Source organism: Aedes albopictus, chromosome 2 (genome assembly GCF_035046485.1).
Source record: "Aedes albopictus strain Foshan chromosome 2, AalbF5, whole genome shotgun sequence".
In the NCBI taxonomy this organism is placed as follows: Eukaryota; Metazoa; Arthropoda; class Insecta; order Diptera; family Culicidae; genus Aedes; species Aedes albopictus.
This window is the reverse complement of record NC_085137.1, coordinates 386,220,627-386,247,842: the sequence shown is the minus strand read 5'-3', so window position 1 is coordinate 386,247,842 and position 27,216 is coordinate 386,220,627. Positions and strand designations below refer to the sequence as shown.

General features: G+C 42.3%; 1 protein-coding gene across 2 annotated transcripts in view; it reads left to right on the top strand.

Annotated features, from left to right (window-relative positions):
* LOC109399436 (ecdysone-induced protein 78C) overlaps positions 1-27,216 on the top strand; it is a 134,295-nt gene that overhangs the window by 50,581 nt on the left and 56,498 nt on the right. The window contains exon 1 of one of the 2 annotated variants that reach the window (XM_029878963.2): positions 7,016-8,470. The exons of the other annotated variant lie outside the window; for it this stretch is intronic. Within the exon in view, the coding sequence (XP_029734823.2) occupies positions 8,023-8,470 (448 nt within the window). The 5' untranslated portion in view covers positions 7,016-8,022. Of the gene's footprint in view, positions 1-7,015; positions 8,471-27,216 lie in introns of those variants that run through there. 2 annotated transcript variants of the gene reach the window in all.

Sequence of the window (27,216 nt, the reverse complement as noted above, 5' to 3'; positions counted from 1 at the left end):
TACTTGTTACTTGTTACTTGTTACTTGTTACTTGTTACTTGTTACTTGTTACTTGTTACTTGTTACTTGTTACTTGTTACTTGTTACTTGTTACTTGTTACTTGTTACTTGTTACTTGTTACTTGTTACTTGTTACTTGTTACTTGTTACTTGTTACTTGTTACTTGTTACTTGTTACTTGTTACTTGTTACTTGTTACTTGTTACTTGTTACTTGTTACTTGTTACTTGTTACTTGTTACTTGTTACTTGTTACTTGTTACTTGTTACTTGTTACTTGTTACTTGTTACTTGTTACTTGTTACTTGTTACTTGTTACTTGTTACTTGTTACTTGTTACTTGTTACTTGTTACTTGTTACTTGTTACTTGTTACTTGTTACTTGTTACTTGTTACTTGTTACTTGTTACTTGTTACTTGTTACTTGTTACTTGTTACTTGTTACTTGTTACTTGTTACTTGTTACTTGTTACTTGTTACTTGTTACTTGTTACTTGTTACTTGTTACTTGTTACTTGTTACTTGTTACTTGTTACTTGTTACTTGTTACTTGTTACTTGTTACTTGTTACTTGTTACTTGTTACTTGTTACTTGTTACTTGTTACTTGTTACTTGTTACTTGTTACTTGTTACTTGTTACTTGTTACTTGTTACTTGTTACTTGTTACTTGTTACTTGTTACTTGTTACTTGTTACTTGTTACTTGTTACTTGTTACTTGTTACTTGTTACTTGTTACTTGTTACTTGTTACTTGTTACTTGTTACTTGTTACTTGTTACTTGTTACTTGTTACTTGTTACTTGTTACTTGTTACTTGTTACTTGTTACTTGTTACTTGTTACTTGTTACTTGTTACTTGTTACTTGTTACTTGTTACTTGTTACTTGTTACTTGTTACTTGTTACTTGTTACTTGTTACTTGTTACTTGTTACTTGTTACTTGTTACTTGTTACTCGTTACTTGTTACTTGTTACTTGTTACTTGTTACTTGTTACTTGTTACTTGTTACTTGTTACTTGTTACTTGTTACTTGTTACTTGTTACTTCGCCACACTACGAGACTTCTGGGCATTCTGGGCAGCGCAGGGACAGGAGTCCAGGGGCTTGACGAATCCCCCCCCCCTTCTGCGAGTCAGGTGGGGGCCTTGGATTCTTACCACCTTTGGTACCGAGAGTTGGCCGAGCACCGGGGCATACGGTTTGCTCAAGCGGAGTAAGCCAGCAGTGGGCTCTGCTGAGCCTCTTCAGAAATTTCACACATCCAGAAGCAACTTTGTACAAGCACAAGTCTTAGTAAGGTCGGGTGACACTGACTTAAACTGCCGTGTGTTGCATAGTTGTCCCATGTTAATAGGGATTAGCGTGGCTCAAAATACCACATGTCAAAAAGTTCGATGGGCCCCCTTCTCACTTCGTTCTATATGACGCCACGATGCTCTGGTCAAATTTTCAGCTAAATCCGTTAACATTTGGGCGGTGCTAAACTCATTTGAATTTTGTATGGGAGTTTATATGGGAAAACATCGTTTTTGGCATTTTTCACATGAGGGGCACTATTTTTACTTAAAACACATAACCGATTGTATTGAACTATAGTCTCACATGTGCTGAAAAGCTTTGTCGAAGACCGCAAAGTCATCCGAAGCTTGTAGGAAAAGATATTACACGCAGACCATCTGGTGGTGCTGAACATTTAACATGTAAAGGAATAACAATAGCAATAAAATCTCATTGAATGGGTCCGTATTGTCTAGGCTATAGCTTTTTCCGCAAGTGTCTGATCACGTAGCGGTCTTCGACAAAGTTTTTCGGCACATCCCAGGCTATATATCTATAGGATCGATTACGTGTTTTAAGGGAAATTGGAACCCCTCAGAAGAAAACTGCAAAAACCAATGTTTTCCCATATAAACTCCCATACAAACTTCAAACAAGTTTAGCACCGCCCTAATGTTAACGGATTTAGCTGAAAATTTGACCAGAGCATCGTGGCGTCATATAGAACGAAATGAGAAGGGGGCCCATCGAACTTTTTGACATGTGGTTTTGCCATACAAGCTTGAGTCACCGTAATAGGGATTCTCTTAGAACATGTGACAACTATGTCGCATACGACAGTAAAGTAGGTGCCTGACCTGTGCCCAGCTTATGCAACTAACAGGTATTCACTATATTGACGACGACTGTTTTGAAGACTTTCGGGTAGTTTTTAGAGTTTCAGTCTTTTCGGGGATAAAAAACAACTAAATGTTCTCTTCTTCCAACGTGTCGATCCTTATTGGATCTTCCTCAGGGAATCTGTAATTAGTATTAGGAACAGATGGTAGGAGGTTAAACAGGAGGAGCACGAGGCGGCGTAGCATCGGCCGAAGAAGCGCAGATGACCGGCGTGGATCTCACGTGGGCGCTGAAGCGCAACTGGAGTGGGTCCGGCAGAGTCCGACGAAAAGCTAAAGAGATAGAAGTGGACGGCCAGCACGAGCAACCAGGCTGCCAAGTTGCTTGCGGAACGCGCAAGGGGCAGGGAAACTAAGTCCCAAGAGGCCAACCCTAAGAGGAACGGTGACCAACCGGACCACGGGAGCCGGTCTGCGACGCGCTGGACTTCAAAACCGAGGCAGTCACGTACGCCGAGGTGCTGAGGGCCATGCATGGCGAAAACCGGCTCTCACCACTGGGCGCGAATGTAAAAAGCATCCGGCGCACCAGGACTGGAGAGATGATGCTATTGCTGAAGAAGGAGGCGGCCAAGAAAGGAGTCTCCTACAAAGCACTAGCTCAAGAGGTACTGGTGGGAGCCTAGGATTCTTTCCTAAACGAACCATATCCACACATCAATGTGGACTTACCACCTTTGGCACCGGGAGGTGACCGAGCACCGGCACATACGAACTGCGGAGTAAGCCTAGGCGTGGCGGGGGACCAGCAGTGAGCTCTGCTGGTCCTCTTCGGAAATTCCACACATCCGGAAGCAACTCTGTTCAAGCGATATGGCACCGCTTCCAAAGTGTCACAGCCCATCTAGAAGTGACAACTAACTGGGTGGAAGTAGGTTCAGATGAACACTCCTGATTAGCGCTGATTCGGCGCTGAGCTCAGTCCCCATAAGGGCCTGGGCCAACCCTCGGGTGGCCTCCCTGCTTGCATAGATAACCACCAGGGTCCTTGGCGACTACTTCATTTGCAGTGAGGGATAGCGGCTCTAAGGGGGGTTTAACAGTCATGACTTCGGAATTCAACAACTGTAACAACGTGGTCGAGTATGGAGTAACTGAGGGAGCGGCGTGGAGGCTTGGCTAGATCGCCACTCCGAGGGGCTGGTGCACCCACCAGCGAGCCAGAGGCAGGAAGTTCAAGTGGAGCAAGTGGTGCACGAAGCGGTACAGCGCCGACGGAAGAAGCACAGATGACCGGTGCGGACCTCACGCGGGCGCTGAATCGCAACAGGAGCGGGCTACCAAAGATGTTGGTAGTTGCCGAACAGCTGGACGTCCCGATAACGGAAACTGGGTAGCGGATAAGGCCAAGCTAGCGGCGATTTGTACAACCGGTCGTTTTCCGGTCCAGTAAATAATTTCCACGTCGCACGAGGGCTTCGCAATAGCGAAGATCAACGGAGTGTACTACTGCAGTTGTTATGCCCCTCCCAGGTGGACGATAGACCAGTTCTCGTCTATGCTGGAATCGTTAACAAGCGCAATAGTGGGGTTGAGTCCCGTGGTCATCGGTGCAGACTTCAACGCCTGGGAGATTGAGTGGGGTAGCCGCTTGACTAACGCGAGAGGCTGGGTCTTACTCGAAGCTACGGCTAGACTGAACGTGTATGTCGCGAACGTAGGCGATAAAAAAAAACCTACAGTAGGAATGGTGCAGAGTCCATCATTAATGTGACCTTCTGGAGCCCGGGTCTAAACCCCAGCTCGGACTGGAGGGTCGACGATGGATACACGCATAGTGACCATCTGGTGATTCGATACAGGGTGGAACACGGTGGCAGACGGCCACAGCCGAAGGTCATCGACCGTCATCGGGGATGGCTGACCTCGCGATTCGATAAGCCAGCATTTGTGGAGCGATTGTTTATGGAGGGTAACACCGACGATCTATCCAGCGATGATCTAGTCGGAACCCTAAGCCGTGCATGTGACACCGCTATGTCAAGGCGATCACTACCCAGAAATGGACGCAAACCAGTGTACTGGTGGTATCCAGAAATCGCAGAACTCCGCGCATTCTGTTTAAGAGCTAGAAGGAGGATGCAAAGGGCTCGTATCGATGAGGATAGAATTGAACAAAGTGAGGCCTACAGGGCGGCTAAACTGGCACTTAATAAAGAGATTAAGGCACGTAAGCGGGCGTGCTTCGAAAATCTCTGCCAGGTAGCCAACACGACCCCATGGGGTGATGCCTACAGAGTAGTCATGTCAAAAACGAAGGGCGCGTCAGCACCCCCAGAACGCTCCCCAGAGATGCTGCAGAAGATCGTGGAAACGCTGTTCCCGCGCCACGATACAAGACCATGGGCCCCCTTTCCCTATAGCCAAACAGGCTATAGCGAGGTAGCCCCGGTGACGAACGACGAACTCATTGCAATAGCGAAGACGCTCAAGTTGAACAGGACTCCGGGTCCGGACGGTATCCCGACATTAGCCATCGAGGCTAGCCCTGACATGTTCAGAGTGGCTATGCAGATGTGCCTAGACAGAGGCGAATTTCCGAAGAGGTGGAAAAGACAAAGATTGGTTCTACCGCCCAAACCCGGGAAGCCACCTGGCGACCCGTCGGCATACAGACCTATCTGTCTACTGGACATCGCCGGAAACCTGTTGGAACGGATCATTCTATCGAGGCTGATGGTCTATACCGAGAAACCCGATGACTCTGGTCTCTCGGATAACCAGTTCGGCTTCCGGAAGGGTCGATCGACGGTGTTAGGGCTGTAACCAAAACGGCCGAGATAGCGCTCCAAAAGAAGCGCTGGACGTTAGGAATGCGTTCAACAGCGTCAGCTGGGCCGCCATCGAGTGCGCAATACACCACCTAGGAGTCCCGGTTAGCCTATGCCGGATACTGGAGAGCTACTTCTAGAATAGGGTGTTAATCTATGACACCGAGGAAGGCGAGAGGAGCTACAACATCACCGCAGGGATACCTCAGGGGTCCATCCTGGGCCCGGTACTATGGAACGCGGCGTATGATGGCGTATTGAGGCTCAAACTTCCACCGGGCGTAAAGCTGTTCGGCTTTGACAATGATATTACCCTCGTGGTATACGGCGAGTTGATAGAGGAAGTGGAGCCGACCTACTGAACTCACACACTTGGCATAGTGGAGGACTGGATGAGGTCGAGACATTTGCCACTCGGGCACCACAAAACGGAGGTGGTGGTGGTAAACAACCGCAAGTCTGAAGAGCAGGCAGTGGTCACCATAGGTGGATGCACGATTAACTCTAAGCGCTCACTGAAGCAATTGGGGGTCATGATCGACGATAAGCTGAAATTCGGAAGTCACGTAGAATATGCCTGCAAAAGGGCAAGCATGGCGATAATGGCATTGTCAAAGATAATGTCAAATAGCTCGGCAATAGTCTCGAGTAAGCGTAAGCTGCTCGCGGCAGTAGCGGTCTACATACTACGGTATGGCGCCGTTGCATGGTTGAAGGCGCTAGTGGTTAATCGGAACGTGAAGCGACTTGAGAGTACCCACAGGCTGATGTGCCTTAGGGTGGTGAGCGCATACCGCACGGTCTCAAAGGACGCGGTATGTGTGGTAGCGGGCATGATGCCCATAGCTTTAGTGGTGGCAGAGGATGAAGAATGTTTCGAGCGACGCGGCATAAGAGGCGCGAGGCGTGTCGCCTCGATTCCTCTTATGCAAGGGTAGATGAACACACAGGCTCATACCGAGCGTGTCCAAGTGGTCGAGCAGACCCCAAGGCGAGGTGAATTTTCACTTGACTCAATTTCTGTCAGGCCATGGGTGCTTTAAGGGGCTGTCCATAAACCACGTGGTCATGAGGGGGGGGGGGGGGGGGGGGTGGGGGGGTTTTCGGCCAATGACCATTTTGTATGGACAAATTAAAAATTTTGTATGGACTAATGACCACCCCCCCCCCCCCCCCCCCGGCGTGGTCATTAGTTGGGGGTTGGAAAGTCCCGAAAAAATGACCACGTGGTTTATGGACAGCCCCTAGGTGATATCTGCACAGATTCGGCTACGCACGCTTCCCCGCATGTCCGGAGTGTGCAGACCGACGAGACCGAGGAGCTTGTGCTCTTTGAATGTCCACGTTTCGTGGAGCAAAGGTCGAGTATGCAGGAGGTATCCTGTAGAGATATCACGCCTGACAACATTGTTGAAAGGATGTGTACGGGGGCGGACAAGTGGGACTTCGATATCTCCACGGTTTCTCGAATCGTACTTGAACTACAGGGAAAATGGCGAGCCGAACAACAGCTAGTTGAGTTGGCTCCCCTTCCCCATCCAGGAGATTGAGTTCATCGGGTAGTCTAAGTACTAGCCAGGACCCAAGCTTCTAAAGGAGAAGGACAACGTAAGGTGATAGCTGGTGGAACGCTTACCAATAGAAAGTAGGTACTCATATACGGCCCCCATTCTCGAAGTCATCCCTAACGGGCGTACCGTGACCCCCACATCACCCGAGGGCCAACCTCTTGGGTATTTGATCAACTGATTTCTTCATTCTATAAAAAAATACACTGCCGCTTGATGCCAGAACAGACGTTTTTTAAGCCACACCTCCTTGGTGAGCAGACTCCTAGCTCCTTAATATAGTTGAAGTCATAAGGACAACAGCTGCCGTGCTACACAGTCAAGTAAGCACACGCCTCTAAGCTGGTGGACTTTGTAATCATATTGACCTGAGGGAATATGAGGTGAGAACTTGTGAGGATCAAAGGCTGGATGCTCCTTCGAGGTTGTCGTCGACTCACTATGTGGCAGCTGGTACTGGATCAGACTTTAAACCCAGGTTAGACGAAGAAGAATAATATAGTTATGAGGTCGTTTGCCGCAGTTCTAACTTCTGCACATCACCACCAACAAATAAGTGTTCAAATCACTATTCATGCCTTGAAATCGTTTCGAATTAATGAATCATAATTATTGTTACGGGAATATAATAGTGTTCTTGCAGTGATTAGCTTGCCCATTTAAGTCAATTTAGTGTTTGCGTGCAAAATTGCTTCCCAACTGCGAGCGCGAAGAAGGCACCTTTTCTTCACATCTCTCAAAGATGACTCCGCACACCATCCACAACACAGAAGAACCAATCACGGCACACGCAGCACATTGGGGGAGCGCGCGCGCAAGGGACTTTCATCTTCTCCATACACCGCGTATCGCGCCGATGCGATGGTTCGCCACTTACCTACATGGTCGGTGTGGTAATGTTGCTACTCTTCTGCGTCGTCATCCAGGTATTCCTGTTCACTATAGGTACCTATACAACCCCGGTCTTCGGTCGTCGCCCGTCGTCGTCGTGTGGAAGAGGAGAGCCAAAAGAACACCAGCAACAACAGAAGCAACAGGGCAGCGCCCCCCGGTCCGTGTCGATCGCCGGCCGCACCAAATGGACTGGATTAAGTTCGATGTTTATTTTGCTTTCTATGGCTTTCAGTCTGCGGCAAGATTCTGGCTAGAATGGATACCTGGTCCCGGTCCAGCTGGAGCGGCGGTCGTCCGGAGTCGGTTTAGTTTTCGCGGTGCGGCGGTTTCCTGTCGAAGGTGCGTGCGGGCGCGTGTGATTACGGATTGCTGATTGCGTGAGATCGGGGTCCTGGGAAGTAGATCCTGGCAGTGATATGGTTTGATAGAATCATTATGTGATTGGTAGTGTAGGAATCCTCCGAGAAGAATTTCAAGATAATCAAGTGCCATGATCGTGCCGCATAGTTTTTCGAATTTATCCTTTGGTGATGTTTGTGCATTTAGTTTTTAGAAAAATAAGTTCCCGTCAGTTACAAAGTAACACGCGAAGAATCCCGCCCGAGAAGAAATGGATGTCTATCAGCTTGACTCCCCCACAGATGGGCTCAGCTCAAGCCTAGTGAAGTTAGACGAAGGCCTCGCGGATATGAGTTTCGATGCCGGTTCGGAGTTTAATTTGCACTTTTTCGACACCCCCGAGGATTCCAACACGCAAAGTGGATTGAGTGATCACGACGAATCGGTCGAATCGAGCTCGCGGGAAACTCCTCCGAGTCCTGGGCAGCGTTCGGTGGGATTACAGCCACCGTTACCACCGCCACCGCCGCAGTTGGCCATCGCCGTTGGACAGGATCCAATCTCCAGCACGATCGTGGTGACCAGCACTTCGGCGCCGATGACGTTGGTCAATCCGGCGACGTGTTTGGTGATCAGCTCGTCGGAGATGGCAAAGGTGTCTTCTAGCAGCTTTGATCGGGCGGATGGAGCGCAACGCAGTAGTGGGAGTTCCAGGCTAGGTAATTTAGAAATACATTCGTGTCTACTAATCATGAGCATAAGCAAATAGGAATCTGCGGTGAAAACTACTCTCAGTGTATCGTTTTCTTTTTCTTTTCAAAAGTCCTTCCAATAACCTGAAATATTGCGAATCTTTTCTGAAATCCGCATACTGGCCAACAACTAGTGCGCCGACAGCCCATGCGCCGGGTTGTGCGCCATACAAAATGTAAATACAGTCAGGTTTTTTTTACGCGGGGATACGTACCGTGTAAAAAAACTCAGTTCAAAATTCGAAAAACCGCGTAAAAAAGTTTCACCATTTCTCGACGAATCATGCAAAAATAAGTCGATGATTTTTTTTTTCTTGTATGGAGTTTTCATTTACACGGCCGCGTAACAGAAAACCGCGTAAAAAAAGACCTGACTGTTAACAAGTGTCAAAATGGTTCGCGCCAAGAGCTCTAGGGTTCGAATCCATTTTTTGTCTACAACATTGAACTTCCTTATGTCTGGAAATAATGTACAACAAAGATAATATTGACGGTAACAAACGCTTTTACTTCATTAAACCACTGATTAATAGTGATTTTACTAGTGAAAAAATTGGCGCATACACACTATATCCTGGCGCACAACCTAGAGGTCGAAGGGAAACTTGTCGAAATGCTAAAAATTCTCGAGAAGCTCAATACTACCCAGACGGATCCGGTCGTGTTCGGTTCCGCCTACCAGCATGTACTTTGTTTTTGAGGCATTCACCACCAGTCTAACCTTTGCTGCTTCGCGTTTCAGGCGGGTGTACAGTTCTGCCACCGTTCCAAATGTTCTAGCAATAATATCCATGCCATCCGCAAAACAGACAAATTGGCCGGATTTCGTGAAGATCGTACCCCGGCTGTTGAGCCCGGCTCGTCGCATAACACCTTCCAGGGCGATGTTGAATAGTAGGCAGGAAAGTCTATCACCTTGTCGTAGTTATAATTCTATCTTATTCTTTTAAAAGACACGACAAGTGATCCCGACGGGAGATGTTACTCAATCCCAACGGACCCTGGCGCATGTTTGGTGAGATGAGTTATGTACGCTCCAAGTGAGTGAACGATAACTTCCGCGGAGCAAACTGGGTTTATTCGTGAGTGATCTAAATTCATTATTGCATGCAAGTAATGAAATATACTGCTGTTCGTTGAAAATGATATTGGCTATATATTACTATTCGTTTTGCTTTGCTTACTCATAAGATAAACATAATTTATTGGATCGCTATCAAATACCGCTACAAGCTATACTGAGCATGGTTCCGTTTCAAAAGTTTCATTTTTTCGGTGAAATAGTAATTTAATGTATGTATTAGAATATTTTTACACAGGCCTACCTTCAGGCGTTTATCAATGTAGGGAGCAATTTCAATTTTTTTTTTCCTTTCAATACTCGAGTTGTAAGGGCTTGAACGCATTATTCGCATTTTTGCCCTAAAGTAGCGTTTTCATTTTATTTATTTTTTATTACGCCCATTGATCTATTTATAGATCAGTAACTTTTTTGATAACTGTGGAGAAATGAAGCATTTTGGAAGACTTGTGTCTTTAGCAAAGTTGTTGAGAAGATCAAGTACTCTCCGATAGTACGTAATTTAGTACGTATTCGCTCCAGTAGGTAGCGCTAGTAATCATGAAACATTGTGCTTTGATGGGTGTTTCGTTAACAGCCATTGCAAATACCGTCACGCTCGTATTTTGAGAATCTAACTACATAGAAAATTTGTCTTCAGCAGAGTTGATCAGGACATCAATAGCTATCCGATAGTGAAAGACAATTCACACCGTCTTCAGCCAGAGGCTGCACAGACTGAACACATTACTTACACTAGACAACGGACATGACACAGAACACCCAGTGGCCCAGTGATGAATTTTTCGTTTTACGAAAAGTTTCCACCGACTGGAGCGGGAATCGAACCCACACTCCGAGGCTTACGAAACGCCTAGACGACTGCCGCCGCTAACCGCACGGCCACGAAGCCCACAACACAGTGAACTAGTTGGTTCTAGGTTTATCCGTTAGGTGGTGCTAGTGAGTCCTAAAAAATTAAACCTCTGTATCCCGAAAATCCGACTACATAGAAAAACTTCGTCTTCAGCAAGGTTGATCAGGACATCAATATAGCTATCCGATAGTGAACTAGTTGGTTCTGGGTTTATCTGTTAGGTGGCGCAAGTTGACTCTAAAAATTCTGAATTTCTGTATCTTGAGAATCAGTCTACATAGAAGATTTTAAGAATTTAGTTTTCGACAAGGTCGATCAGGACATCAAGAGCTAGCCGATACTGAACTAGTTGGTTCTAGGTTTATCAACTAGGTGGCGCTAGCGAGTCTTAGAAATTCTTAACTTCTGTTTCTCAACAACCAGACTACATAGAAACATTTTGTCTTCATCAAAGTTGATCATGACATCAATCCCAAGCAACCAAAAGTTCGGATAAAATAGCATGTTTGGGCTTAATCAGCTATTCGAAGGAAGATGAAAAGCATTCTATTCAGCTCACTTTTTAAGTAATTAACCGAACTTGAGTTCACAAAAAGTACACTTGTGTCGCTGAAAGGAACGCTATTCAGCTTAAATAAACTTTGTAAAAATGAAAAAAAATGTGTTTAGTCCTCAAAAGTAATTTATTATTAAGAAACATTAGTTCATGTGGAATCCAAATTGACTAATACCTTGAAATAATTTTTGATGTTTTTTACTTACCTACTAAGATTCGAACTCGGGTTCTCCTCGTTGAAAGTCGGTGCCTAATCACTACTCCATGTATGTGTTGTTAGACACTATGGGATTTTACTCAATGTGCTGATATCATATGGTAGAGCTCAATCAGGTTCGCGTGTGAACTTTCCCTGAACTTGGAATACTTTTTGAAGTCGAAAGTTCGGATGAAGTTCACGTGGAACTTCTTGTGAACTTACACAGTTTGACATTTTCAGTTTGTTGTGGTACGCAGTGCAAAGCAATAAATTAGGGCCAGTGTATCTACTTTAAGAAAAGATTATAAGTTTTCAGCTTGGTTTCCAAAGACTACGATTGCGTCGATTACCGGTGCACTGCAGCGACAAGTGAGACTGGTGTGAAAACATCCAATGCTGGAAAATTTTTGTGCTCAGCCGAAAAACCCCCGGCGGAATCCTGGGGGGAACAGTTGTCCGCTGCGGCGGCAGCCTTTGAGCCACACAATACGGATCCTTTGCGTTGATTACAAGTAAGTACGTTGGAATATTATAGTGGAACAAAGTGTACTTGTGAAATTAACACAAGCTGTGTTGCTGCTGGGCTCGATTTCCGAGTTATTTAATTCAATGAGAACTTTTCCCCGGCCCCGCTGTCACCGAAGTTCAAGTGAAGTTCACTTTTGGTACGGTTAATATTTATCCGAACTTTGAGCAGTAAGTTCAAAACAAGTTCGAAACAAGTTCGGAACGGATGATTTCAAGTTGTTCGAATATGTCCAAATGAACTATATTTGAATTTTAAAGGCACGCAAAAGTTCAACATGAGTTCGGTTAATATTTGATTGAACTCTGTTTTAAAGTTCAACATAAGTTCTTTTTGAACCTTTTTTCGACTTTAATGTCGTTTTGAAGAGAAGTCAAAAGCTTGTACATGTACTTCCAAGTTCATAAACAATACAAGAGTAACTTTTTGGAGAATCAAGTTCAACGAAACCGGAATTAAACCGAACTTGAACTTCTGAGTTCGTTCTTCAAGTGGAATCCAAACTTTTGGTTGTTTGGGATGGCTATCCTATAGTGAACTAATTGGTTCTAGGTTTATCCGCTAGGTGGCGTTGTGAGTCCTAAAAAATGTAAACCTCTGTATCTCGAGAATCCGATTACATAGAAAAAAATTGTCTTCAGCAAGGTTGATCAGGACATCAACAGCTATCCGATAGAAAACTAGTTGATTGTAGGTTCATCCGCTAGGTGGCGCAAGTGGGCTCTAAAAATTCTGAACTTCTGTATCTCGAGAATCAGACTACATAGAAGAATTTCGTCTTCGATAAGGTCGATTAGGATATCATGAGCAATCCGATACTGAACTAGTTGATTCTAGGCTTGGTGGCGCTAGCTAGTAATAGGAATTCTTAACGTCTGTTTCTCAACAACCAGACTACATAGACAATTTTTGACTTCGGTAATGTTGATCAAGACATCAAGAGCTAATCGATAGTGAACTATTTGATTCTAGGTTTATCCGTTAGGTGGCGCAAGTGGGCTCTAAAAGTTCCGAACTTCTGTATCTCGAGATTCAGACTACATAGAAGAATTTCGCCTTCGGCAAAGTTGATCAGGGCATCGAGGGCTAACAGATAGTGAACTAGTTGGATCTGGGTTTATTCGGTAGGTGGCTCTAAGGACTGTATCGGAAATTAACTATAAACGTTCACAATTGCCTGAAAAATAATTAAGCGTAACAAAAATAAACTTTTTGTCTGTCTCAAGAGAAAACTTATGTGTCTCCGAAGGATTTTGGGCCGCTGAATCCGAATCCGGGCTCAGATTTGCTCTAACACGTCACAATTTTGAGCTATACCTCAACTTACACGGCAAAATATGCGATTTTGGGCTTTTTTGACAGCAAACCATTAAACAAGGAAATATTTTTTTTAAGCAATCAAAAGGTTAATTGGTCAATTAACATCTAAATCAACGACTCATGCAAAATATTTCGTTTTACCAAATCAAATTTGATAGTTTTAAACGATTTATGTTAGGTACGATATTTCCCATACAAGTCACCCTTCAAAAGTTGCATGCAAGTTTTCATACTAACATAAATTGCTTAAATTTATCAAATTTGATTAAGTAAAACAAAATATTTTGCATGAGTCGTTAATTTAGATGTTAATTGACCAATTAACCTTTTGATTGCTTAAAAAAAAATTTCCTTGCTTAATGGTTTGCAGTCAAAAAAGCCCAAAATCGCATATTTTGCCGTATAAATTGAGGTATAGTTAAAAATTGTGACGTGTTAGAGTTAGAGCAAATCTGAGCCCGGATTCGGATTCAGCGGCCCAAAATCCTTCAGAGACACATAAGTTTGCTCTTGAGACAAAAAAATGTTGCGCTGTGAATCTGTTCGAAATAAACAAAACTTTATTTTTGGAGATACTATATAAATCTCTTAAATAAAGAATGACAGTTCTGATTTTCAAAAAAATAATCATTTAACTTGGACTTTTATCCCAAAGATCGCACATATGTTTTTAAAATTGTGGACATTCCCTAAAAATTTAAAATTGTGAAAACTGAGGGAAAATATCTAATTTTCACTTATTTTTGCGCAAATATATTCTTTTCCAAAATGCTGATGATATAGGAAAAATATTTTTATCAAGAAAAATTCCCTCCGCAGTTTAGGACAATTCTTAAAAATGAAAAAAGGCCATTTTGCGAGGACTTCTGTTTTTATGCGTCTTCAAAGAACGATTACACAAATAAAAAAAAATACACGTCGGGGCCCGTGGCGCAGTGGTCCACACGTTCGCTTCATAAGCGGATGGTCATGGGTTCGAACCCAGCCCCGGCACTTGCAGTTTTTCGTCAGTTGCTCTTCCCCCCGAGAGCAGCTGGCACCTGACCCTCTTCGGAGCATATAGCTCCAACGGACCCGGAATTTGGATATCGGCGAACCGCAACTCATAATGAACCCCCCAATCGGACTGGCAAAGGAACAGCAGCCAAACATCAGCATTATCGTGCTCATCATTCTACCGTGAACAGGGTAGAAAAGTTGAAGCAGCACAAGGCACCAGTTCGATATAGTTGAATTAGAATATTTGTATTTATTTGTATATCCATCTGACCTAATTGGTCTCAATGAAATCTTAGAAACTAGATTACAACACATTAAAAACGTATAATTACAAACTAAAACCATATAAAGACAACTACATCAATACATCAATAATTTTCAAACATATCAATTTCAAACGCTGTATCAAATACTACATACAAAAATACACACATTCAATTCAAGAAACATAATTTACGCGTTAAAAGTAATCAAAGTTGCATCAACTACGGCCTCCATGTATCATTATATCGGTTAACGAACTCGCGAAACTTGACTCGTTTTGGCCAGGTAGTACCACTCATAGCTTGTATTCTATAATTTTCGTTCAACACTACTTTGAAAGATACATAATCAAGTTTCGAACTATCAATTTGCTTAGACACTATTTTTTTTACGTCTAAATTATCGTTCGAATTAGTTCCAAGACATCGAGATACCATTAGGCTTATTTCATGCTCTGTCACATTTGGATTAATATTCGTAAGGAATAACTCAAAAGTATTGTTGTCGGTCTGCGGGTGCTGCTCATCAGCTCTATATCCATCTGCGTGAGAATAAACACACGAAGAACTTTCTCCACGAAAGCCGGGCGACGACACAGGAGTAGAATGCCGTTGTGTGTTTCCATCTGACGAAGGCTTCTTAGTTGCGGTGATAGTGGCTAACGTTTCGCATATCGTTGCGACTTTGACTTTCAAGTCCATTATCTCCTCGTCTACGGATCGAGTTGCATTGGGAACATTAACCGACTGCTGCCGATCGCGGTATTTGCAGAAATCAGTCATACAGAATTCACACAGCCATATGACGTTGTTGAATAAAGCGTTCCATTGGTCTTTGTCCATACCGACACATGATGTATGGAAGCGTTTACCACACTTGCCTTCGCACACTGCATACATGTCAACTTCGTGGATGGCTCCCGAACACTTTTCGCAGTTCATGGTGAATAGCAATGGAGCGCTATTAATCGAGGATCAAGATCATATACCGCCAACCACCGGGTATAAATGGGCAGATTTTGAAGGTTTAATCACAACTGAACAAGTATAACTCACTGAAGCGTTGTAAAATGTACACGAAGATATGATACACTGATCGTGAAAGGAATAAAACCGTTGAAATAACAAAGAAATTTGCGTTCAATCGCGAGCAAACGTTGATCACGTCTTCCGAAAAACACACACACGCAGGTAGAATACGTGTAGGCGCTGTACAAAGTGCAGCGTCCAATTGGAATCGCTCACGTAGTGCCCTAGTGGACAAAAGAGCTGTACATTAGGTTAAGCGAATAAGAATAAAAAAAAATACATAGAGTTGAAAATTTCCTTTTTTTTATTGGGTATGTATTTAAATCTGTAGTAGATCTTACACCGCAACGCACCATTCTGAGGTAATCTATCCACGTTACGTGGAATTATTGTCACGTAAAAAATCATTAAAAAAAATGAAAAAAGAATTTTTACATTGCAGAAAGCATTGCCTAATTTACCCCACAATACCCTTAAATTCCAACATTTCAATAACTTTTTGTATGTAACGTTACTCAATGGAGTTGGGGCGATGGTATCCCAGCGAAATAATGATGCCGTAAAATAGCAGAAATTCTCAAATTTTAGGAAGAACTGGGGTAAAACGGGCTCTATAACTCGCTTCAGAGTAGTTACCCGTACATGAATCATCCACCAACCAATTCTTGAGAAAATTTGCTTTCGAATAAGCCATCGATTGTCGCATTAAGCATTGAACCACCTTTAGAATTGATTTTTCCCAATGTACTTGCTTCGAGAAAACTTTTATGTACGTTATATCGAAGAGAAACTGTAATGAAGATTTCTTGCGGGGTCACCGAACAAAATTATAATGGAATGTTTGAAGAAATTCTTTTTTTTTTTGCTAAAGGACAACAACGTAGATTTGCAGGTCATTCTGCTCATAATTCTTGGAAAAAATGTCTAGTTCAATCACTGGAAAGCTTTAATAAGATTTAGAAAAACTTCAAGAATCGTTGTAATAATATCGGGAGTACCTCCAAAAGCATGGGTAGGACAAGACTGTCCTATATATGTGTGATATGTCCTACCTGTCCTGCATGCTCCTCGTGCTACTGTTTGGTAATGTTGCATAACTCAAAATATCGAAAAAGTTATTGGTGTAGATTCCATGTGACAAACTGTCAGACATTTTTCAGTTAGATACAGCACACTTTATATACAGTGACCGCACACCGATGAATCACCTTAATTTTGTACACTATGTATGAATCACCATGATGATCAATAGAGTGATCCATAAACTGTGGTCGTTTTTGCCGATTCATAAATTGTGGGGTCACTGTAGTTTAGTTTCCTTTTAAGTATCGTGCTGTTGGAATCAGATACTGAACGATACTTGAAAGGAAACTATTTAAAAATAGTATTTTTGCCTATAGTGGATCCCTACTGATAGTCGATAGCTGATAATTGGGTCCTTTGGGGGTTCTTCTTCTTCTTTATGGCTCGACGTCCCCACTGGGACTTGGCCTGCCTCGCTTCAACTTAGTGTTCATTGAGCGCTTCCACAGTTATTAATTGAATGGCTTTCTTTGTCTGCCATTGCATGAATTTGTATATTGTGAGGCAAGTACAATGATACACTATGCCCAGGGAGTCAAGAAAATTTTCCCGACCTGAACGGGAATCGAACCCGCCGTCTCCGGATCCATTGCCTTAACCACTAGGCTAACTGGAGACCCCAAGGTCTATCCAGATTATTTCATAATCGGAATCTCCGTTCAAAAATTAGACGAAATCCAAAGTTTCATAATTGTTGGTGCCAGGGCCAGATCTAGGGGGGGGGGCGGGGCCAGGGCCCCGGGCCCCCACATTTTAGGGCCCCCACAAAAACCATTTTTGTTTCAAGTACTACTCAAAAACAAAGAGAAACTGTATTGCTCATCGCATTTGTACCTTCGAGGGGCCTTCACAACCGCCGGGCCCCGGCTCCCACAATCCTTAATCCGGGCCTGGTTGGTGCCCGGGAACTATTTTTAAAATGCATTTTAAGTTTGTATGGGGAAAATTTTTTGTCCGGGTCTAACTGTCATTTTATCGATTGAGCTGTCATTCTATCCACGGAAATTAAAAGTGTTTCGTTTATTTAACCATGGAAACAAAGGAATTGGAACGCAATAAAATCACGTTATACTCAGAAAAGTGAGCTCTTTCGATTAGGCTGTAGAAAATAACAATAATTTATTCACTAAACATCCCAATTACTCTGACAATGGAAACACTATGTTATCCTAATTGAACTGTTTTTATTAACGATTGCGCAACAGGTCTTCCCTACATATTGCACGCAAACACTATACAAATACACCTTATACATATTTCTCACAAAATAATCATTTTATCTAACTGAAAAACGTCTGATCAATTTCTAACCGGAGATCAATTTGACCCCGGTTTGTGGTACAATGATTGCAAAACGGCCATGATCAACCACTCCTTATTCTTTTTTGAAGGTAATATCATCCAAAATACAGTAATTATTTACAATATACATTTAAACACGCTAATACCTAATCTGTTGTAGAAGTAACCCAAATATATTCTCAAAATTTCAAACCGACTGCGCATGAAAATAGGTCTCAAGAGAAATTTAATCCTATAACTTAATAGGTACCGCTCAAAAGCACTCATCACACCCCGTCAAAGTCGAGCTATCCCAGTTCCATCCACGCGATGGATGATATAATCACGTCTCACCTATTTTTCCTTACGCGCGCTAATTCATCCTTCTTTGCGGATTCCTCCGGCCGAGCCAATCCACTGGTCGTTCGGTCCCTGCCTTAGTCATATTTGGAAGACGATACAGAATGCTAAATTATACTTATTAATAAACGCATAGATTTATAACGGTACCACATCACCATCGCCGACCGGAGGAATAGTATGGGAAAAAATCCTCCACGAGTGAATGCTCGCATCATTGCCGGGGCCTAGCCACAACATAGATAGACGAATAGATAGAGGAGCCTGATGACCAACGAGTAGTGAGCGAGTGCAAACCCTTGGTCCACAATCGGGTCATCAGCCTCCATCTCAGAGCGCGCGGTCGATCAGTCATTCCCAGCACTTCGGATTATAAAATCGAAGTCGGGGAAGAAGCGGGGTGGACGGAAAGGTGTTGCGCAAAAATAGATTTGGGGCAACATTAGTGGAGGAAGGGAACACAACTAGGTACATGACGATGTGTTATTCTGTATAATCTGTGTGCATGGAGATTATTCTACATAGTTCCGTGTTCTCTAGTATTTTGCGAAATTCGAAAAATTAATCACCTTTTGGCACGTCAGCCAGCATTCCAAAAATTTCAATAGGTCTACATCTGTAAGTGGTATACGCTATAGGTTTATTCGTCTGTGATGATGTATCAAACAAGGATCTGGAGCAAGTTCAAGATTGGAGATCATTGGTTTAGTCAATTCTAGAGGGTATCTGCTTTTCATGAGAAATGCAATTGTACAAAAGCATGGCATAACAAATTGACTGCAAAGTTGACGTTGAAAAACGATCATTACTCACTTGAACACTCCCGTCTTTCAAGCATTGCACGGGCCATACCTATCACGGTGAAGAACCTCCTCCGGGGGTAATATCTAGACCACTCGAGATATCTACGAGGCGAACGAGCTGTTCAATCAGTTTGCATCGATCGAACCAATAATTAACTTGGATTATGCCCTCGCTCGAATGTTAGTTTTTCCCTGGTTGTTGGCTTCATTTTAATGACTTTTCTGTTTGTAAGCTACCTACATTTCTTTCGCATCGGATCGCTCTCCAACCGCGGGCGGGACAGAAGGAAACAAAACTCGACAAAAACGTGAAACTCCCGAGGACTTTGACCTATTTCAACGGCCAGTGGGAAGTTGCAGGAATTTTCCGCTGCACCTTGATTCGAAACCCGCGCGGATGTGTTCGTTCACTCACTGTCGAATCAATATATAAATACATAATGATCGTTTATTTATTTTCTCTACACTGTCATCTACGATTACACGCGAATATCAAACGATCGCTTTTGACATTGATCGACACTGGGACTACCGCGCGGTAGGCGTAAGTCCGCAATGGTCTCTTTTCAGGGAAAATCAACAAGAATTATTCATGGGGTGCTTGGGCGTGTCTGATGCATTTCTTCCATGGTGAAGGGATATCTAGTTGAAATTGAATTGCGATATTTATATAATAACGGCTGACAAGTTTTATTAAATTTAGTATGAAAGATTGCGTAGTTATGAAAGCAGGTATTTTTGAATTAGTCATAATATGTAGTTACACTGTGATTTACCAAGCCAATTGAAATACCTATCACAAAGAATTAGGTAACATTAGTGCGCAGAATCTTCAAATCTATAGAATTGATTCTTGGTCCTATTTGTCCTGCTCTGCAGAACCTCAGAAGTACAAACCTTTAAGTCTTCGCGCATTGTATATATCCAGTGTTCACTTAAGGACAAGGTATTTGGAGTACATTGCTCAAAATTTCTAGAGCACCGTTTTTTAGAACCGTTTAACGGATTTGGATGAAAATGCATCACGCTAATTGTTCAGTGGTTGTCAACAGCGTGATGCATTTTAATCCAAATCCGTTCAACGGTTCTAAAAAACGGTGCTCTAGAAATTTTGAGCAATGTACTCCAAATACCTTGTCCTTAATGTGTTATGATAACGGTATATATGTACTTTACTTACGTATAGCCACAGAGAACAGACGGCTATATTTGCTATCTGTCTTGTGTAAAACTTTGTAACGGTCACATCAGAGTATGTCGTTATGCTCCCGTTGCGTGGCGCTAGCATCCCATCACTTACACTGTCGTGTTGCCATTTTTGTTTCCAGTGTTCGCCGTTTTTTTGGCATTCGACCGTTCATGTCGCTTTGTGAGCTTGAGTGTTTTAACGATGAACACTGCCATCGTGTGGTTAAATCTAATTTATATATCAGGAAGTCTCCGTTGATGGCGTTGAGGTACACTTAAATCCTTTACACACGATTTCGAGGTATTTTTGATCGAGCCTACACTCCCGATCAAAAATTTGGGGTCGCCCCCTCAAAAACATGTCATTTTTTTAAGCCCATATCTACGCCAGTTTGCGTCCGATTTCAAAACCCTAGGTTTCATTTAAAAGATAATAAGTCAAAGAAACTTTGAACATGATTTTAAAGGAACTTTTTCAAAAAATTTTGTATGTAAACTTAACTTAAAGTTGCCAAATTTTTAAAATAATGAATATAAACTTACAGCAGTGTCGCTGGAAATTGGGTCGACCAACTTTTAAGATGGGACCGGTAGTATAACCTATTTTCTATTAGCTTTCAACTGCTTTTTACAGAACTTAGCTAAAAAATCTAGAAAAAAAAAGTTATTAAGTAAATTAACCCTTGATGTCATCGGCCAAAAGTTTGGGGTCACTATCGTAAAACATGGAAAATTGATTTGTAGATATCTTTGTCATCTTTCATCCAATTTTAATTCGTCTTGGCTTATTTGAGACATAATGAATGGTACTTACTGCATAGATATTGAACCATACATATTTGTTGAAATTTACATACTAAAACTTAACGTAAAGTTGCCTCATTTTTTTAAATGTGGTGAAATGTGTTAACTTTACCTAACATTTTTATATACAAATATCGTTAAATACGTTAAGTTAAAGACATCAAACGTAAATTTAGTAAATTATCTTTGAAATGAGCCATAAAGAATTGAAATTGAACTATAGATGACGAAGATATCACCAAATCACTTTTCCATGTTTTACGATAGTGACCCCAAACTTTTGGCTGATACATCATATTGAGGGGTGACCCCAAACTTTTGGTCGATGACATGAACAGTTAATTTACCTAATAACTTTTTTTCCTAGATTTTTTAGCCAAGTTCGGTAAAAAGCAGTTGAAAGCTAATAGAAAATAGGTTATACTACCGCTCTCATTTTAAAATTTGGTCGCCCCAATTTCCATCGACACTGCTGTAAGTTTATATGCATTTTTTTTTTAAATTTGGCAACTTTGGATTAGGTTTACATACAATTTTTTTTGAAAAAGTTTCTTTTAAATCATGTTTAAAGTTTCTTTGACTTATTATCTTTTGAATGAAACCTAGGGTTTTGAAATCGGACGCAAATTGGCCAAGATATGGGCCTAAAAAAATTACATGTTTTTGAGGGGGTGACCCCAAACTTTTGATCGGGAGTGTAAACCACGACTATCTTCGCTTTCTGCCTTGTGTAAAACTTTGTAACCACAAATAGAGGTAACACTCTTCAAATCGGCTTGGTAAATGCATTTAACGATCAATTGGGTTTTAAAATTTTGAAAAATGTATTGATTTTTTGATTTTATACGAAAGAGCGCCTTTTTCTGAGCCACTATGATTTTTTTTCAGATTTTTAGAACTTTGCTTTGATACCTAAAATCAATTTCAAAGAGATTTTTTTAAATCACCTTTTGACAGCTAGGCAACTGTTTGACAGCTTCGTGCTTCGCCCAGCACAAATTGCGACGAGAGGTGATTCGACAAATCGCTCCCATACAAACTTCAAGTTGATTTTTAAATAGGTTCCCGGGCACCAAAATTCATGAAAATTTGGATTTCGGCTCAGTTTGACATGTAGATTCAGAATATTGAATTATCTCAACACCGTTAAAGAAGCCAATTCAAATTTCATTTGATTTGCGCGATCATTCCACCAGAGGCGCTAGTGTTCGATCGCTTTGACGTTTGTCAGTGTACACGTTGCTGAATGATGCAAACGAATATTACAGGCAATTTGTGTAGTAGTGTGCGTGTCAGCAAAACGTCAAATCGAAATCCATCATGGCCGACAGTGTCGCACGCGGTTTTAACAGGTGGCAGTGTGCTCATGAAAGTGACACCGGGCAAAAGTTTTTGAAGAATGTCCTCCAAGAGTTACGTCTGTTTATCTGTGTTGTAACGGTCATGTGGTTATGCTCCCGTTGCATGGCACTAGCCTCGGCGCTAGCATCCCATCACGGGGGTGAATCTTCATCACGAAAACAGCCGCTCGTTTGTTTGCTGGACACTAGCGAACCTGGTGGTGGAAAGCAATCTTTTTCGTACAGCGAGCATAGGGCGGGAGCGAGGCATGCTTTGATGATTTTTTGTTTCTCCTAGGAAATTCATTCCAATCCAGTTGTCCAAGTGAAAATTTTACGACTTCCACCTCGAAACTTCAAATTTGTTCGAAGATACACATCTGTTCTGTGATCCCATCACTTACACGGAGAAACTGAAAAACTCAAAATTAGGTACTTTTAAACTCAATTTTGAGTTCTTTTTCATCTCCCTTTTCATGCGCTCTTTCTGTTGTTGTCAGAGAGTGAAGAGAGAAACAGCCCAACTTTTGCAGTTCCGTGCGTCAAGCCAAAACTGAGTTTATAGCACAGTACTCAAATTTGAGTGAATACAACCTAGTCAAAATTGCGGTTGGGTGGAAAAAACTTAAAATTAGGTATTTTTTTTTCACATGGAAGCAAGCGGGAACAACCCAACAAAAACATCGATTCCATCAACTCAAAATTGGCTTGACGCACGCAACCCCGAAGTTGGGTGGAAAGAACTCACTTTTGGGTAGTTTCGTCTCTCCGTGTACACTGTCGTGTTGTCATTTTTGTTTCCAGTATTCGCCGTTTTTGGCATTTGAGCGCTCGTGTCGCTTTGTGGGCTAGTGTGTTTTGACGATGAACACTGCCATCGTGTAGGTTAATCGAGTTTATATCACAGAGAACAGACATTTAAGCTCGAAGAAAAATACGTTGAAATCGTGTGTAAAGGATTTAAGTGTACCTCAACGCCACCAACGGAGACTGCTCCACTTATAAAGTCGATTTGACCCCACGATGGCAGTGTTCATCGTTAAAATACACTAGCCCACAAAACGATACGAGCGCTCAAATGCCAGAAACGGTGAGCACTGGAAACAAAAATGACAACACGACCGTGTTATTGAAGGGATGCTAGCGCCACGCAACGGGAGCATAACCACATACTCTGATATGATCGTTACAAAGTTTTACACAATGCAGAAATCAAAGATAGACGTCTGTTCTCTGTGTTTATATGTCGGGCAGTCTCCATTGATGGCGTTGAGGTACACTTAAATCCTTTACACACGATTTCGACGTATTTTCGTTCGAGCTTAAACGCCAGAGAACAGGTATAGCTGTACTCAATACAGGATCATGTTCGACAGATGTTCTAGGTCATTCAAGATTTTTCTGGATATAGTCCTCAGTTCTATAAGTGTAACCAGTGATCACTCGATATATTCAGGCCAAACATGTCTAAAGGTCCAATCTGCAGAAGAGAGGCTCTCTTTGGTTTCCCTCTCTTTCGTTAGTATCTCAGCTGTTTATTTGTATTATGATTGTCTCCTTGCATTGAACGATGGTCAAAACAATCGTCTTTTGATTTGTACTGCAAAAATAGTTGAAAAGTGTACCATTACATTGCAATAATTGAAAGAGAAAGTGAACAAAGAGAGCCTCTCAAATGCAGATAGGACCTATTGAAATGTTTGGCCTGAATATGACTAGACTATTGCAGTTAGGTTTAGTAAGGTGGACGTTCTAGGCCATCCAAGAACAGTCTGATGGGTTCGTGGGATCTAACAATGAGCATTAATAAACGAAACAAAAAAATCAGTGGAAGTAGTGGTGAGGCTAGCCCTGCCGTTTAAGATAGTTGACGGAGCGTGGTCGATGAGGGCTGTTGGGAAGACTTTCCTTCGGATTATTCAATACTTATTGAAAGCAGATTCCATCGTGATCAGCTTCAATGCTGAAATAATATTCCATTTATTTTAAAGATATTATATAATATTATTTACAAAACTTACATTCTAGTATTTCACTCTACTCCTAAGGAACTGCTTTCCAACACGTTGCTCACTCACTTCCACTGCCTTACTGAAAGGTTTCAATGTCTCTACGCTAAAGTATTCTAACAGTGTTGCCAGTTTCACCTCATCTTTCTTTTAGTGAAAACCTTCACAACAAGGGCCATCAACCAAAATCGAGACGAGCTGCCTGCAACGGAGGTGGCTGTGCTGCAACTAGGCAAAATCATAGACTGCGTCCACGAAGTTCAATATTAGTAACGACCTTGAAACGGCCCCTTCTGCGACACCGGAGGTCTATGGACGATGCCAAGCATGATCACGAGAGATTCGTGAAAACTGCATCAGCGGCAGAACTGGCGAAAGCAAAGGTTATGAAGTTCACCCGGACGGAGGCCTTCGCTTTCGCAGGTAGCCCAAAAGGTGTAGCGTATGTGACTGCTTTTGATAAGCACTCGCAGAAGTGGGTGAGGCAGCCGTCAGATGAGGAGCTGCCTGACGGTGCCCGCAAGGCAAGGCGGTTCCTAACCACGAAGGCCGGCAGTAAGAAGGAACTATGGTTCTGGAATTCTTCCGGCAGAAACATTTCATGGGCTTTTCATAATGGGAAACTGTTCCGAGATTTGTTTAGTAGAAATTCCCTGTTTTGAATTCTATTCCATCATTGCCGGAACGCAAGGAGATTGCCTCCACGTTCAGGATTGAGAATTTCTCTAATACATACTTCTTAAGGTAATTTCATTAGTAGTTCCCTCAAAATTTTCTCTTTGAGATCATTTTGGATTTTCCAAAAGATTTTCCGGAAATTTATCTCGAACCTCCTTCAACAATTAGTTTAACCCTTCAGGACGCGCGCTGTTGTAAAAAGTACAACACTACCAAAAAACCACGCTTGTCGTATACAGCGCGAGCGCAGTGTAGTTTCGGTTGCTTGATGGCGCGCGTCCTTAAAGGTTGAACGTTCCTTTAAAAATCCACCATGACTGTCATCGTTAAAGTCTCCAGAAGTTTCAGAGAAAACTACTCTTGGAGTTTAAGAATGAATTCCTCCAGAAGGTCTATTGGGAATTCCATCAGAAGTTTCATCGATAATTCCTTCAGGTATCCCATGGGAAATTCCTCCAGGAGTATTGGGAGTTCCATCCGGGATTCCTCTAGCAATTCCTACAGGAATTCTTCAAGGAGTTTATTCAGGAATTTCTCCAACAGTTCTTCAGAAGTTTCCTGAAGTTTTTCAGAGTTTTCTTTTTAAAAGTTTTTTCGGGAGCTTCTTCAACAATTACTCCAGAATATGCTTGAACACCCCCCAGAAGTTTCTTCGGAAATTCCTTCAAGTGTTCCATCGGAGATTTCTCCAAGAAATCCACTGGGAATTCCTGCAAAAGTACCATTGATCCCACTGGGAATTCCTCTAGGAATTCTGTCGTCAATTCCTGCAGGAGCTGCATCGGGAATCCGTCTAGCAAATCTTAGGAAATCTATTAGGAGTTCCTCTAGTAGTTCCACCAGGAGTTCCATTCGCGATTACTCCAGAACGCTCCATCGAATTTTTTTTTTCAGAAGTCCCAACAGAAGATCCAACAGGTCTTTAGGAAATTTCTTTGGTAGTTACCTTAAGAAATTCTCCAGGAGTTCATTTTGGATTTTTTAAGTTTCTTGGGGGATTTATTGAGTAGCTCCTTTAGAAGTTTCTTTAACCGTAGAATGGCCAGTGAACAAAAAAACACCCGTAGAATGCCGGCAGGGTACCAAGGTACCCACGAAACTGAAATGATCATATGTCTGTCAATTTTCCATAGATTTTTTGGCTCATTCAACTCACAAACTCATTATCTACCGAGAAAATATTTGGTTGAACCGGTCCGATCAACGTGGGTATTGGAAATCCGGATTTCCCGGGTCATATTTTTATACAAATGTTCTGAATTTTGGGTAGGTTAGTAGCAATATCGATATCAATCATCAAAAAATTGCTTTAGCAAATAGTATATGATAAGCGTGGGATTATAAAACGTGTTGACTTTGAAGCTGCGATCTCGGAACAGGCTTTCCGTGGGGCCATGGCAAGCGATGGCCACTTTATGGTATCCTAGGCTCAACAATGTGACCTTCAATATGGTATAAGGACATGCTCCTGAAAATCCGGATTTTCCAAAAACCACGGTTCAGATTGATGCAACCAAATATTTTCTCGATAGATAATGCGTTTCTGAGTTAAATGAGCCATAATGTTTTAAAATCGGAGGAAAATTAACCGTTATGTGTACGCTTTTTTCTACACCGTGCTTTTTAAATGGGCGCTGGGTACCCGGGTACCCTGTCGGCCACATAAGGGTTAACGGAGATATGATCTTTTCAGTTTCGTGGATACCCCCGGTACCCTGCCAGCATTCCATGTAATAAAAAAATCAGAAAAAAAATCAGAAGCCCGATCTCCCTACCCCTCCTTACTTGAAAATTCGGTCAACCCTATTAATGGACATATATTTACGAGTTCTTAGGTCCAGCAGAGTTTCAACTTCCTACTCTCAATAATCATGTCAATATCGAAATTTAAAATCGAAAAATTTACCCGGGTACCCTGCCGGCCACATAAGGGATAAAAACCCTTTATCAAGAATTCCTTCATGAAATCTATCAGGAACTCCTGCAGGAGTTCCATTGTGATTTAAGGAATTCCTCCAGGAATTCAATGATGAACTACACCAGGAGAGTTTATCGCAAATTCCTCCAATAGTTATTTCGGGAATTCTTCAAGAAGTTACTTCGAGAATTTCTCCAACAGTTCTTTCAAACATTTTAGAAGTTCTCTCAAGAGTTGGAAAAATCCCCAAGAGTTTTTTCGGGAATTCCTCCAGGAGTTCCACCGTTAATTGCACCAGGGTTCCAACAAATTGCTTCAAGGACTTCATTTGTTAATTCCTCCAGGAATCTTTTTGAAATTATTTCAGGAGACCATTGGGATGTCCTGCAGGAGTTCCACAAGCATTTCTTGCAGCAATTT